The 16140-nt window shown below is 37.0% G+C and overlaps 1 protein-coding gene across 4 annotated transcripts in view; it reads right to left on the bottom strand.

The window, feature by feature from the left end:
* Positions 1–16140, bottom strand: part of PLEKHA1 (pleckstrin homology domain containing A1) — a 31164-nt gene that overhangs the window by 3474 nt on the left and 11550 nt on the right. For 2 of the 4 annotated variants that reach the window (XM_041461321.1, XM_041461320.1), the window contains exons 2-11: positions 13950–14110; positions 12537–12593; positions 11743–11788; positions 10243–10340; positions 7763–7894; positions 6763–6906; positions 5777–5845; positions 3597–3661; positions 2757–2820; positions 2326–2415 (exon numbers count right to left, since the gene is read on the bottom strand). In XM_041461321.1, the coding sequence (XP_041317255.1) occupies positions 2326–2415; positions 2757–2820; positions 3597–3661; positions 5777–5845; positions 6763–6906; positions 7763–7894; positions 10243–10340; positions 11743–11788; positions 12537–12593; positions 13950–14090 (906 nt within the window). In that variant the 5' untranslated portion in view covers positions 14091–14110. Of the gene's footprint in view, positions 1–1129; positions 1201–2325; positions 2416–2756; positions 2821–3596; positions 3662–5776; positions 5846–6762; positions 6907–7762; positions 7895–10242; positions 10341–11742; positions 11789–12536; positions 12594–13949; positions 14111–16140 lie in introns of all 4 variants that reach the window. The other 2 variants (XM_041461324.1, XM_041461323.1) reach the window with 2 other exon arrangements.

The following is a 16140-nucleotide window of genomic DNA, read 5'->3' on the forward strand; positions in this document are numbered from 1 at the left end:
TCACCAGTGTTAGTCCAGGAACTAAAGGAATCTGCCAGCCCATGTGCACACACAAATCAAGGCATTTCTCAAGCATATTTGTTAGCCAAAAAAAAACCCCAAACCCATCACAGATGTGTGTCCAAGATGCAAATATAAATCCTAAATTAAATACTTCTTTTTCCACTGTAGTTTTTCAAGTTTCTTTTAGAATGTTATGACATTCTCATGACATATGAATTAATAAATTTAATCAACATGGATTCTGCCAAGTACTACCATATTTCTTTTTATAAATGAGCTTAATGTTATTGGATGAACCTGTGCAACTTTTTTTTGGACTTCAGTTTGGTATTTCACATCATTTACATTGCCTTATTTCATACCTGACTTGATACTCCTCTTAAGGAAAAAAGCTTGCTTTAGCAGAACTTATGATTCACTGATTTACCTACTGTTCTTATTAATAATTTTACTTCACCAAATAGGACAAAAGGGATATTAGGACAAGACCTCTGAATTTTTGCTAAGCTGCCCTGAAGGATATCCAGATTTTACTACCCACACTGGCTGTAATTTCACGGTTAAGAGACTGTGCTGCTGCACTGCTCCTAAGGTGCCCTGCTTTGAACAGGGTATGGGTTACACATGATTATATAATGCTTCTATGCTTGAACTAATCATTTCATGCAGAGATTTCATAAGCCATGCAGATCAGGCTACTTTAGACCCTTCCAAATGCTAGTTACAATGTGCATGTTCTGTGTGCACTCATCTGTATTAGTTTGTGGGCAGCTTCCATTTAATGTCACTTTGGCGCAGTTTCAAAACAAATGTAAAGTAAAATGGAAATATGAACTCTCATGCAAATTAGTTTTAGTGCTTTCCTATTAAAGTGACATCACTTATGGTTAAATATTTACTGTGCTTTAACATATAAGCAGTGGTTTTGGTGTTTTTCATTTCCAATCATTTTAAAAGCAAGAAAAAACAGTGCAAACCTGTGAGTGAACGATATTATTGATGAGTTAGTTTTCAGTAATGATAATGACAACAGGCAGCATTATTTTTTAGTTTGTTTTATAGTGCAAATTAGTGTCTAGTCCTAGCCCTCTGTTAAGAAGGCGAGTTTCCATGAGAGCCCACATACGTGCTGCATTCACCAGTTCTTGATGTATACCTCTGTATACAAGGATTCGACAGCCTTCTGGCCTGCCGCATCTGGAACACAGTGCAAAGCTAAGATTAGAGTCACCTGGACTTGGGAGAGAGGACAACAGAGGGAACAAGAAGTGATGCAGACAGTCATAGCTACATTGCTCAGTTAGCCCCACACGAAAAAAAAAAAAAAAAAACCACAGGGAAAAAAGCATACAGAAAGAAAAGTTACCTGCTGTTTTCATTGCCCCCACAAAGAGAAAATTTGTATCAGGAAGTTTTATTTAAAACCATAAAGCAGATACCAAAAACTGGTTGAGAACTTAGGCTGAGTTATCAGAAACACGGCATCAATGCAAATTTGTAGTCAAAAGCCAGGTTTGAATGATTAGATTTCAGATTATGGGGGTAATGATGTATCCAGTTTATTACAAAACATCCCAGAGACAGAAAATGAAAAACACAGCATGCAATACCTGAACTGTGAAGTATTCCTGGTGCTACATCTGGACATACTTGGAGACACTGTGACACCAGAGTAACTCCCACTACTTTTCACAAGTTAATGACCTTTGTGCTAAACACCTAATACAGTTGAAATGCTAGTAGGTATGAAATGCTGGCATCCACGTGGCTACAGGAATATTAACACTTGTCACAGTGCCCCAGTTGAGTGCTGCAAGATGCTGTTCTCACTGCATTTCCAACAGCAAGAACTCATTCATGTGAGCACAGATCTTAGTTTAAATTGTCATCTGTATCTGCATATACAATAAACTATCAGCAATAGAGAATGACAATTTAGCAGTGAGAGTTGTTACAAAGAAATTAGGATATTGTCATCTGATTGCAAAACACAGCAATTAGCAGAAACACCTCACAAGAATTAGAAAGTTTTAATTTAACTCCCAAAGTAGTAATAGTGACAAATCCTACTGGATTTCTCTAGGTTAGCACTGCATTATCCACGTGTTCAAGACAAACAATGCACAGAAAGTCACAGGTACGACTAAAAAAGTGCTCCATTAAAAACACAAAGTATTTGATGTTTGAAAGTTCATGCAAAGAGGCCACGTTACTACAGGACAGGAGAGAGGAAGGGCAGAAGGAAGAGCCAGGACTGAATGGCACAAGTGAACAGGAGCTAGTGGCATCCCCTCTGAGGTGCAGGGTGACAGGGTGACGTACGGAAGCCGCTGATCTGCCCGGTCCCCGCTGTGCTACGATGGCCCCAGAAATGGCCTTGATCCAGCTGTGCATGTCCTCGGGGCTGTCTGCCTGCAAACAACAACACCACCACGGTCAGCAGCAGCCCTCAGCCTGCCCACTGCCCCAGCACCTGCAGCACAACCTAACCCTGCTGCTCAGTGTGCTACTGAAACCCAGGGGGACCTTATTTCTTACAGGCGGACTTTATTTCTTAACCCAGACGTTTCTTACTTTGAAGTTACTACAGAATGTATACAGCTATATAAAGCAGTAAATGAAATATCCTGAAGATCACATTTCCCCTGAAAATCATGCCACCGTTAAAGTGAAGAAGCGCTGCTTTCACTTTTAAAGTGTATTTAACTCTGGCAGTCTCTTGGGTTTGCCCGAAGTTAAAAAAAAGAAATTACCTGCACATAAAAGGTTCGAGAAGTTGTTACAATTTCAAAGAGATTGTCTCTCATCATTATATCACTGCAAATGAAATACAAAAATACTTCAAAAGCAAGTACTACTTTCCTACTGTATTTTAACAAGACTGTAGAACTGGCAGAGAATCAGAGCATTTGCTGTCTGACTTTTGCATTCCTTTATCACTCTACTATTGTTTTTTTTTACTAATTTTAGCCCCAAGATTCTTTAGTTTACCAGTGGCACATGTGCTACTACATGTATTTTTAATTGGAACATTTAAAATCACATAACATTAAGGCTAAAAATATTTACCATACATTTTTAATTGTAACATTCTAAATCATATGTTAAGTTTAAAAATATTTATCATTCTAGTCAAATTCTGTAAGTAGTCTGCTAGAGAAAAAACAGAAAAATCAGTATCTCTCAAGTGCTACAAAAGCAATTGTTCTTTAGTATATTGCCATTTGGTAGGAGGGTGAAGAGTGTTCTCAGCCAGATTCATCCATCTAAGATGAGTTAAAGTTAAGGTTTAGAGATTATGTAAGCAGAGTAGAGACTCCTGAAATTGCTGCCTCAGACAGCACCCACACATCTCTAACTCTTGGTTTCATGATATTCTTTTGTTCTCCCCTGGTGCAAATTTGCAAGTTTGAAACACACAATACAGAACCCTCAAACCCCATTTAATGCACAAAACAGTGTGCTGCCCCATAAAGAACACCCCACATGCACACATCAAGTGAAGTTATTGAACAGTTCTCCAAGGAGCAGCCTGGCCATGACCCAGCAGGGAATTCCATCCCATGTAATGACATCAGTGCTTCCCTCCTCACCTCTGTTTGCATTCCTGAACTTTATGGACCTCCTTAAGTGGTATAACCCTGAGGGGTTCCTTTTCCTGAAAAAAGAAACATGTTTTAGTACAGTGCATCTAACAACTAGAACAGAAAGCCAGAAGCCAGGACAGCAGCAGTCTTCCTTAAATGAGACTTTCAAGGCAATCACTATGAAAAAAGTGGTGTCAACCAAAATTTCATTTGCTTTTTTAAGTATTAAACCAACCATGGCACTTGCAATGAAGAGGAGGACAAACCAAGAAGCAAAACCTCCCAAAACATTAATTCCATACTACAATGAAGACAACCATGCTGTCCTCTTCCCCTAACCAGATCAGACAACTGACCCTGGCCTCAAGCAGCCCATTTCATTAAAATTTTGATTACATTAATTTGCTATGAAATGCTACCATAGAAGATGCTATGTTAATGGGACTGCATGACATGGTTTTAAGTAAGATTTAATTGTATTACGTATAGGATATAGTTAAAGTGCTACGAAGAAACCAGTCCTTAACACCTGCAAAAGAACAAGCACTCTCAAAGCATTCAGAAATTCTGTTACCATGGCAAAAATAAGTGTTAAAGTTTCACACAACAGGAAAAAAGTGAGAACATTCAAACAGAAACACTTTCACTTTTCCCATGACAACATAATGTCACACATACTATTATTTTCCAGTGGCTGTTGCACTAAACTACAAACAAACAACAACTTCTTTTACCTCCTACTGTGATTTCTTTAAACCAAGTTACAATGGATTGCTTCAGTTGGCTACAACTTACAGACAAAACAAAAGCTTTCAGCTCTGGAACGACTTCCCCTACCATTTCTGTGACAGATACTTAAGAGATTTATGCTGAGCAAGCAGCAAATGTCACCCAAATGTAATCATGCTCCAAGAGCAGTTTCCATTAGATCATTTTGCTTTTCAGCAGATCAAATGTAGAAAGTTTAAAACCCAATGTTTGCAGTTATTGTGCTCCTCGTACCTCTGCTATTCTTAGAGTCAATCATCCACTAAAATGCATTTTCAAAGTAATACATCAACTGTGGAGATCATCTCTGGAGTACAGACACCTCTTGGAGGGAAAAGCCCAGCTCAGAAATGATAATTTTCTGAGTTTCACATTGCCTGTATTCCACTGTGCTCCTGTGGCCTGGCACAGGCTCAATGAACACGACGAAACACTGAAAGTGAGACTATTTCCACCATCCTTCCCTTATACTGTCCCACAGTATAATTCTTCACTGGGTTAGAACTTGTTTGTGAGCAATCTGAGCTCAGATTTGTTTTTAAAACAAAAATAGAGGGTTTCTTATAGGCAATGAGTCAGAATTGTTCTGCTGACAGCTTAACAAAGATAATGGTGCAAGATCAAACCCCTGCTACTGTTGCAGATGCCCTCATTAGAAATGAAATCAAAGTTAACTTCAGAAACAGCCTGAAATTTGGGTTCTTGACATTTTACATCTTATGTTTGGCCTGTAAACTCAATTCTCCTTAATTTATAGCACTTTACAACTCAGGTTTCATTCGTTAGGCACAGATTTTCTTACATTTAGTCTGTTTTCCCAAAAAAGGAATCCCACACTTTACTGTCTTCAGAACCAGCCATTTAATTTTAAATGAAGCCCAAAGGCACTTCATATCTGGCCAAAATCAGCCAAAAACTTAAGAGCAACAGGGGAAGAAGAAAGGTCATGAAACTAAAAGGAACTCTGCAAATATTGCTGTTGAACAGAAAATCAAAAGGTTTTTGTCCATCTTGGCTGCCCTGGTGAAACAAATGTGTGGGAGAAGATTCCATCATCTGGATGATAAAGCATAATTCTAACTTTAAATGACAAATTGCAAGATTACAGTTTTGTCTTTCTCACAGTGATCAGCTATTTCAACAACACAATTAATTATATGAGAGTGCAAAATGACAAAGTACTAATACAAGAATCAGGGTGACTGCAGAGGAGCTTTTATTACTGTTCTTCAGTGCCCTACAGGCAGGCTTCTCAAACAGATTGAACAGTTGCCCCATTAATTTTTTTGTTCACCCCAATCATGAAAAGTTATTACAGTACAGAATCAAGAGCTGCAGGAGCAGCAGAGCACATTTCTCAAACACAAGGATATTCCTTGCAACTGTCACTGGAAAATAACACAGAATTGGAAACTTACCAGTTCAGACTTGAAATATCCTATTGTGTTTTCATCTAATTGAAAGTATCTTCTCTTCCAGTTCTTCATCTGTTAAGGGAAAAGAAATAAATATTTATATATTTTACATATAAAATAAAATAGACTTACATGTCATGAATTATGAATGTATTAAATTATATTTACCATTCTAGTTTTTATTTATAGTGTATGGTACTTTGTAATTCCTATTTATTCATAACTATTAATTTTGAATAATGTTTTCATTACAGTTTATTATAATTACAAATTCTGCATCTTTAGTGTCCCCAAGACAATTATGGATGACTTTGCACAATTAATAAGTTTTTCGGGAAATATTTTAAAAATTAAAAATTCTTAAAGCTACTATTTTCTGAGATTTAGTCACACTGTAGAAACTTAGCAGCAGAACTACTCTATGGGAAAAATTGAAAGACAATACATCACAGGTTTCTAGTTTATTTTTAACTAAAAAAGGGATGTCACAAAAAGAAACTTCATAATCCAAGATAAAAAGAGTCTGAGAACTCAAAGATGTGTATCTTGCTTAATCTGAACTATCTGTTCCTTCTTCTAGCAAGGCATCACATGAACAGCTCCACTTGTGTTAATCAGTCTGATAAGATGTACAATTCTTCCTCTGAACTGAAAAATCAGCTTTTTCTAAACATTTGACTGATTTAAAAAGCAGGCGCTGAACTTCTGTCCCAATTTAGATGTTTTTAGTAAGCAAAATAAGGATCTCTACAGAATGCAGAACAGGAGAATTCCCAGCTGCATGCACCAACCATCACATGGAAGTCTGGGCACACGATTTGCCTCTCTAAAATATCTTCAACAGCACAACACTAAAGAAAGTCATGAAAAGAAGTAACACAGATCAAAATTAAATGCTACTGGAGGATAAATTTTATCTTTAATTAATCCTTATTACTGTCAGTAGTAATAAAATCAGTCAACTACCTTTTGTTTTTAATAACACTTACCACTGCTCCTTGTTTGACACAGTAACCAGCTTTGATAATGGCATTATCTGGGGGATGCTTAGCAGCAAAATAAGGAAGGTGACTTTGTGACCGCTTCAAATAATTCCTGTCAGCCCCTTCACTGCCCTCACTGACCTCTTCTTTCTAGAAAAAACATGAGAAAGAATACTCTCAAAGAAGAAAAACAAAAAGAATACTCTCAAGTTTTTGGGTTTTTTTTTCTAAAGGTCAAGGAATAGCTACAGTAGTTACAACAGGAAATAACTTTATCATCCCATGCTCACAAATCTCATTTCCAATTTGAAAGAACAAAATATTTTAACTGATTTCCAGAGACAACTGAGATTCCTCAAGGGCTGAGTGCTTGTAAGCTGCTCTTAGATACTAAACCAAGAATGTGCTGAGTACTTTCAAATAATATTGACAAACACTCAGTAAAAAAAAAGGTACAGATTTAAACTCATGCATGTATTTAGTGCAAACTTTTAACATGGGCAAAACACTAGAGGTGGCTACAGCGAACAAAAAGTTATTTCTAAAACTACAGGACATCAGAATTCACCAAATTTTTAAAGCATTTTGGGAGCATACATATAATTTACATGATATTCATCTAATCTGTAACTATTTTCATCTCAGGAAACTTTCAGCAACAGATTCAGTTCTATCTTTAGCACTGCACAGATTCTACTTCCATAAGCTTGTTCAGCCTCTCAAACTTTTTTCCCCACTTTTCCTTACAACTTTTTGTCCTTTTTTCTGTTAAAGGGACAAAACTTCATCACTGTTACCACCAACAATTAATTTCACACAGACAAAAATACTATTATTATACTAACAGGTATTTGTGAGCAAAAAAAATCAGTACTCAAGCAATTCTTTAAAATCTTGTATAAAGGGAATAAAATCCTCAGAACCCCCAATCAGGATGAATAAAAGGTGCATATAAAAGTACAGCTTTGTGTGTAAAATAATAACCCACTCGTTTGGAGGGTATTACCTGGGTGGGTGTAATGATGGGAACACCACCAACAATTTCTGTCCTGTAAGAGACTTGCTTCTTTCCACCTGGGCTTTCAGCCTGACGATTTGCATTATCCATTTGGCAGAGAGGATCAGACTGCTTTGGTACCTGCAGTTGGAATGTGAGAATTGACATCAGTTTCATGAGAAAAAGCCCTGGCATTACTCAAGAATTTTGAGGCATTTTCAGTAGGATTTAACAAATGGTCACTAACTGTAAAAGGCTAAAAATGGCTTACACAAAAAAAATTGTTGTAATGACTATGCTTTAGGGCTCAAGAGGAAAGTGGTGCCAATAAAGACATTTCAGTGCATGAAATCAGTTGCAAGCTTTGCAATAAAATTGACATTACTCAATCTTCACAAAGCACTGCTAATTTATAGAACTGGTTCTTTATTTTTCAGCTGCTTTCAGTTTTAGTAAGAAAGTGGAGACACCCCAGTGCTTGCAGAGCCAGCACAGCAAGGCCATAAACACTGGGACTTTGGTCACACAGGGTGTCTGACCAGTGTGACATTTGTCCTCACATGTACTAGGCATGAAGATTGTGTTACTGCCCCCATTAATCATACATATATTGCTAAATTCTGGCCAAAGTGACCCTGCCTACCTAACTATCAGTAACTATTAGATAATTCAAACGTGGAACTAAGGCCATCAAAACTCCACAGGAATTTGATTTCCCCATAAGTGTTTTGATCTAAAAAGTTTACTCAGCTTCCTGAGTAAATTTCTTTAACCTAAGAAATGCACTGACTACAAGACCTTTTTAATTTCTAATCTCCTTCACCTTTAATATTAATATAGCACATCTGAAATGACTTCAACAAGAAGAGATCAAGTGTCACACCCAAATACCCCACCCAGCAACCTACTGGCTATTTACAGAAGACATCCAAACTCCAGAAAGAAGGACACACAAATTGTCCATCCAAGACTGTGACACATTCAAAACTTGGAACTGAACTGATCTAGACAAGAAACCAAAGCTACTTTATAGTCTGTGATTCAAGTTCCTGTGCCCAGCAGCGCTCATTTTACAAAATGCAGCCTGCAGAGAAGAACAGACAGTGCTGAGAGCAATGTCAGCCTAGGACAGTGTCCTGCTGGCCACCCCTCTGCCAGGGACTCCCTCCCCAGCCAAGTCCAGCACTGAAGGATAAGCCACTCGTGAGCCTCAGCCTTCCACGAGCAGAGACTTGTAGATACAGTTTTGTGGGCAAGTGCTTCAGCTGTCACAAACTCCTACTGAAAATGCTGCAGCCAAGCCCACAACCACCTCCTCACACAAAGGCATTTTCAAACAGCACTTGAAAACGGGTACACAGTGTGCTAGGCTGCAGAGGTTCACAGTCATTCTGACATTATCAGCACTCAACAGGACTAAAACATGCAATGAATCTTGGAGGATTACAATCTGCAGCAAGTAATGCTCCTATTAAAATTAATAATTGAGTGATCTTAATTATTTGATTCAATAATTGGCTGTACTTGAGCTGTTCAAAGGCTTGTTCCTTCAAAGACAAAATACTAATGATTTCACCAGCCACTTAAAATGCAAGCTAAACAGATAATAAACAGTATTCACTCTAAATTGATGCAATCATTTATTTATTTATTCACTTAATTTCTTCAACTGGGAACAGCTCAGGCCTGGTTGTGCTGCATCCTCCTTATGAAGAACACAAGTGAGAAGGCTTTGTGCTTCTGGTTTTTTACAATTTATTAATAGCAGTAGCATTTTTATAACTCCAAAGAATGGGCTATATTAAAACAGTGCAAAGAACTCATGTGAACATCCTTAGATAACCCAAAAATGAGAAAGTCACTGACAAAAACCACAAAAAAGTGCACCCATGCTCAGAACCCCATCTTTGCTGCAGTGTGCTCTCAGAAGTGTTCACTGTCATCACTTCCCCAAAACTGGAGAAAACAAAACCATAACTTCTGCCTCCTGAAAAGACTGAGATAACATGTGGGGGTTTCTGTCATGAGATAACAACTTGTCCTGGTACAACCCAGAAAGGTAATTTAACATTTACCAGAAGAACCATCAATGTTTCTTTGCATGGATGTTACTCAAAATCAAGCTTTAGGGCTTGATCAATATTTTAGTGATACTTTAAGAAATACCAACTTTTGACAGCAGGTAAAGTATGTGTATTTTTCATTGTTTGCTAGTGTCTTCTGTATATTTAAAATAATATCAAGTATGCACAGTTAATTTTAAATTATTAGAAAAAATCCTAAGCTGTAATTAAAAAGATTATCTTTTGTTCAATTTCCACAAAGTTAGTTAAACTCAAATTTAGGAGTTCTGTATAGTTTCTCCAAGTACTGCAAAGTCAAGCCAAGACTTGTTTGTGGTGATAGAAATGGGAGGCAAAGGTTACATTTAAGCACCTTGAGACAGTCACCATTTGAAAGCACTGCTAAATATCAACTCAACCACTTACTGTGATTTTGGTAGCTTTGTTCAGAACATTTACCCATTCAACTAGGTCCTGCTGATCATTGGCTTGTAGAAAGTATTTTCTCATCCCTGCATTCATAACTGTTAAAAACCATTATGAAAAGTTAACAACACTGAAATTTAAGAGCAAACTTAATATCATTATGAAAAGATTTGATTTCAGATGAGAATTCCATTTAAAGTATTTAAGTGCTCTGTTGTGTTTCATTTTAGAAAGTCATCTTAAGGCACATAAATCCACTTGATTGCTTAATTCTAAAAAAAAAAAAAAGTAATTTAAGCTCTCCACTTAAATAGCATGATACCAACTTTGAAAATTGATTTTCCGACATAGAAATGAGGTCTTGAATGTTATCAAAATATTCTACAGTTCCATTTCCTCTTTCTCAATTTCCCCATGCAACAAGTTTTATACCTGGGGACTTCTACAATTCCTCCTTTTAATCCTCTGCCCAGAATCTGTTATCCTTTGTGACATTATGAACATGACTATGATCACTGATTTACTTTTTAAAAAAATTTTTAAATTTCTGGGAAAATCAGTATTAATTACAAAGTATATCATGCACAGGACCAAACAACTTTAAGACAGCTACAACACAAATATTATTTTACTTTAGTGACTTGGCAGAGAAACATATTTTAATGAGTTTATATCTCTACCTCACAACCCCTGGCATTCCTTTATCAAAAAAGGACAAACTCAGCGTTAACAGCAAAAAAACCCCAAAGAAAACCACATGGCTAATTCTTGAAATAGGTTTTATGGTGATTAAAACCATCTGAATATAAAGATAGTAAATTTGTATTTTTCCTCTACAAAGTATTAAAACTCTTTAATAAATTAGAGATATTTAAGCCAGCGTCTTGGATCATTTTAGAGGTGACCAACTGACAGGAGAAACTTTACAAGTGCTGAGGACAAAGCCCTCCACAGATGTGCAGAGGAATCTGTAATCTGTAGATGGCACTGAACTGACACACCAGGTACTTGCCTAAAACCAGGAAGAGCTTTAGGATTATCTAAAGCTTCAGTAAATTTTGAACAAATTTAAACCTAGAAGGCCCCAAGAATTGTTTTTTTGTGCAGCAACAGAAGCTGAAATTTGACTTAAGAGCATTGGCTGACAGTATTTTTAGATCAATGAAATCAACTCTTTCATCAGTAAAACAGATTTCAATAGTTAAATTTCTTGTCTTCCCAGCTGACAGGCAGACCACATTTCTGAAAACAACTGTCATTACTTATTAATGCCTCAAAAATTTCAGACATCTGAAAAAACAGCTCTCACCTACTCCTCATTAAGCTGCAGTATGAAAAAACACAAAAACACCTTACGAGGAAGCCAACATTTCCATCATACTAAAGAAGAAAGTGAATACAAGCTGTTTTTCAAACGCTCCCAGCTGTAGCTGGTACCAGAACTGCAGAATATTATCCTTGTTCCAAATGCCTGAAAAACACAGCACAAGCCAAACTTACCAAAACAGAACTCTGCCTTTGGCCTCAGCTTAGTTGCATCGCTAACCTAGAAGGGAAATTAAGATTATAAATGTCACAAAATACACAGCAGATATCACAAGTTTTATTCTGTTTCAAGGGGGTAAATTCAAAGATTAGCAGAACAGCAAGGTGGTTAGGCACAATGATAAAGAGAACTAAAAACAAACAAAAATGAAAGACAAAAAAGGAAGGTGGGAAAATGCAGTACTGACAACAAAGAATGCAAAGGAAGAATGAGAAATGAGCAGAAAGACAAGAAAAGGTCAAGTATTTTTCTCCATTTATTTGTTAATGCAGTATCTGTTACAAATTTAACCACAGAAACTTTCTTAGTTCACAGTTCCCTTTCAGACATATTTAGAACTAACTGTATACACAGTGTAAGGACTAAATATTTTTTAGAAATTTTTCTGTCCTGTCTATTACAAGTCATTATTATTTGCAAGTTATGACATCCAAAGACATCTTCCCCTTCATAAATGACCTGTCTTTTCTCCAAGACTAATGGGAATTCAAATACTCATAAAGAACTGAAATGTCAATTTTATGAGCACAAAGAACTGCTGTTTGAAATCACTAAACAAACTCAGACAACACAGTAATTAGTCTGTTCTTATTTTAACATGAACCTATTGAAGTGTTTTAACACTTCTCTAATTCAGGAGTATCACAGAAGCAAAAGGAGTAAGTGGCATTTAAATTTGTCTGAAGTTAAGGCCCTCAGTAGTTACCACCAAGAATTTAATGAGTGTCTCACATATTAATTATCTTACCTTTGAAATATAGGTAAGTTTAATGGCCCCAACAGGTGGAGATCCAGAGGGAAGATTCTGAAACAAATCACATATGTTACAAAGTTAAACTAGTTTATTCTCATGCCACAGTCAGTGTTTATGCATAAAAAGCAAGTAATTCCACAAACAAAAAGAAAACCCTACATATTTTTATAGACAATGCACAATGTATGCTTGAAACAGGATCTAAACTACTTGTTTATTATACACACATCTGTTAACTAAAAACAGAAAGACTGCTAGAAACAATACAAATAGTAATTGTTTCAGAGGTTTATGTATTTTACTAGAGGAAAAAGGATTCTTGTGGGTCTGCATCCAGGAAATCCGGAAAGAATACTTTTTCCTTAACAGATGTTGGAGTCTCATGTACTTTGACCAGGGCAGGAGGAAGGGACAAGAAGTGACATTCATCTATTATGTCAGACACTTCAAAGGCCATCTCACATATTTTCCAATCACTTCAGGGATTCAGAAAGGCCTTCACATAGTTACAAGAACTCTGAAGTTCTTCAAAATTACAGCAGTGGCAGAAAATCAAGAAGTTTCAATTTGTCTCTTGCAAGAAACCCTTTCATTTGTGCAAGTAAAATAAAAGGCCTAACCTAGGCCTGGGTGTGCACTGCAAATATCATTAAGTCTTAAAACTTCTAAGGAACTGCAATTTCTACAGCACTTCAAGATTTTGTCCACATGCCCTGAATTGCTTCTTTTCACTCAGATCAAATGTTTGAAGTCTGTGTTACTTGCAGAAATTCTTTTTCTCCTCAGTGAGAACTGCTAAACGCTTCAGTCACAAGTCACATCCATCGAGCTGCACTTCATTTACATTTTGTTTTTGCTGGTTCCTTTGATCAGCAGACTGCTGGTTTTTAACTCTGCTGCTCCTGGCAGAAGGGTACATGGATATTCTTCTGGCAGGCAGCTGTCAGCTGACCTGAATCCTATGGTCTCACTGTCTCTGTGCCCAAACCTTGAGCAATTATCTGTTCTTTCCTCTGCTAGGAAACACAGGGATGCAGGCACATTGTAAAAGTAGCTTTTATCTAAAGGCTGCTCTCCATTCCAATGCATACAAGCTGCCCTCATTCATACACCATCCATGCCGGACTGCAATGCAGGTTTCATTAAAAACTGCTTTTCAGTCACTGATTCTGTTGAGGGAAAGGAATATGTAATGCAAGGAAAACCACACGCTGCCACGTAAGGTTAAAGGTGAATTAAACACCAGGGTGTGTGATTTGCCTCATCTGGTTATACCAAACTGATATACAATTATTTTTTTCCTCCAGCTTCCAGGTCCATAATACTAAACCCCACTTTTCTTTTGCAAATTCGTTAGAAAATCCAAAATTGAGACAAAGCAGGAAACTCCTGCCAGGAGCAGCTCACCTGTGGGTTATCCATGTACCACACCAGGTTGTCCTCCTGTGTGTCCAGGATGAAGTAGCGCCGCAGGAATTTCCCACTATTCTCATTTTCCTCAATGTCTAAGAAACCACAGATGCGATTCTGGCGATCCACATAAGGCATTTCTGACCCTGGACATCACACTGCACAACAAAAAGCGCAGGAGGTAAGCAAAGTTCCTTGTTGCTAATTTTAAGGCTGCTCAGTGCATGACATTTTGGGCAGTTTCAATCAGTAGCTTCAAGAAGTTTCTACGGAAGGGTAAGTGAAGCGCAGCTGCTCCCCACACCCCCACCACTGCATTTTCAGACAGGACTTTCACACTTTGTAGTGTGTGTTTAGCAGATCCAACAGCCTAAGTGTAAAGTTACAAGTGGTAAGCAGCAGAGCATCAAGACTTTGACAAGATCACTGAAAAATAAAGGTTGTCCTTCACAAAATTGAGACAGCAGTGGGGTTACACTTCCTCCTTTGACAATGCTCTCACAGCCAAGAATCTCGGTCAGGAGCGCCACTGCCCAATGCAATTTTTCATATCTAGCTTATGCAAATGCAATAAAAAAGCGTTTAGAAACATTGTTCTCATTTTTCTTCTCTCCTACAAAAAGCACTTCATGTCCAGCTGTGTCTAAGAAGGCATCTTTTCATTCTTATACATTAAATAGGGAAAATGAAGCTGTATGTGCACCAACAGAGACGTGAGCACCCTCTGCTCTTAGTACTGAGGTCTGAGTACACCAGGCTTTTATTTTGGCTTTTGGGATATTTTTTTAGCTTTTAAATTTTTTTTGCATTAAAAAAATTCAATTAAAAGCTGCATTATGCCCACCTATTACCATTTTACCATTCACCTTTTATGGCTCTGCCTTTTGCACCACGAGTTTTGCTTCCTTTTGTTTTGTGGGACAGTCATTTTATTTTAAGAGCCAACCTTGTTAAGACCAAAGATAAATTTGCATACTCATCTAAAAATGATAAAAATCAGGTTGATGCCAATCTTTCCCAAGGCAGGAAAGAAATGATTCAGTTTTCACATTTTGTTACAAATTTCAGAAATAGTACATATCCAAAAATACTAATGTAAGACATAGGAACGTTGAAGCACTTCACATTTTTAATAATTTTCCAACTTTTCCAGCTTTAACCGTGTAATATGGAAGTTTCATTTCAGTATTTCTTTAAATTCTTTACCTTTAATACGTTTTTAATGCTACTCGATTTAAACACATTTACATACACATACAATGAGCCAGACACCTGATAATTATTTGTAATTAGATACTGATATACCACACCAAAAAATGAGACAGTTTTTCAAGTGTTGTTTTGGGGAGAGAATCGGTGTTTATTTTAGGGACTCAGATATCCACTTTTTTTTTTTTTTTGGGGGGGGTCCATATACAAATATGGAAATGTATAATTGTATTACAGCTGTCGTTTTATGACTAATTAGAACACAAGCAAGTTTTTGACTCAATTACTTTGAGAAATAGTTTTTAAATAGTCTATCACCAGCAACAACAGTTTAAATATGCAAAGGTTTATTCTTCAATAAAGTAAGAAAATTTACTAAAGTAATCTCAATTTTCTTGGTGTGTGCCTCACAATATAAATATCACAGATCTAAGTCATGTTCTGTAACCAAGTTATATTTATAAGGACCATGAAAATAAACACTTGAGCACTCAGGACAATACCATTATTTTAACAAAGTTTCATCAGTAATTCAATTGAGACTCTTGGGATCACTTCATTCTGTAACAACATTTCCCTATAAACACTGAGGGCAAGCTCAAGGGTAGCTGTTCTCTACACCTCTAATCTGGCACAACTTGGCATCACACCTTGTTTGCATTTAAATGAATATAAAAATTGCCATTTACCAGTATTGCCCTAATTTGTGCCAGGTGGTCCCTCAACAAAATCATCCAGCATTTCCAGAACACCCTTTAGGCTTCTTATCAACAGTTTATGAAGCCCAGAAAAGCCCTGTGCCTAAAAAAAAGCAAATATTGGTGGCTGGTTTCCTGTCTGAGCAGACTTAAAGCTGTGTTCTCTGCAGATGTGAGGAAAACGAAACAAGGAAAACTTGTTTTTCAAACAAGATACGGATTGATCAAGAATCCTTGAATAAAACCAACTGAATTTTCAAAGCACTTTTCCCTCATAAGAG

Source organism: Pyrgilauda ruficollis, unplaced genomic scaffold, assembly GCF_017590135.1.
Source record: "Pyrgilauda ruficollis isolate IOZ18807 unplaced genomic scaffold, ASM1759013v1 scaffold15, whole genome shotgun sequence".
Lineage (NCBI taxonomy): Eukaryota > Metazoa > Chordata > Aves > Passeriformes > Passeridae > Pyrgilauda > Pyrgilauda ruficollis.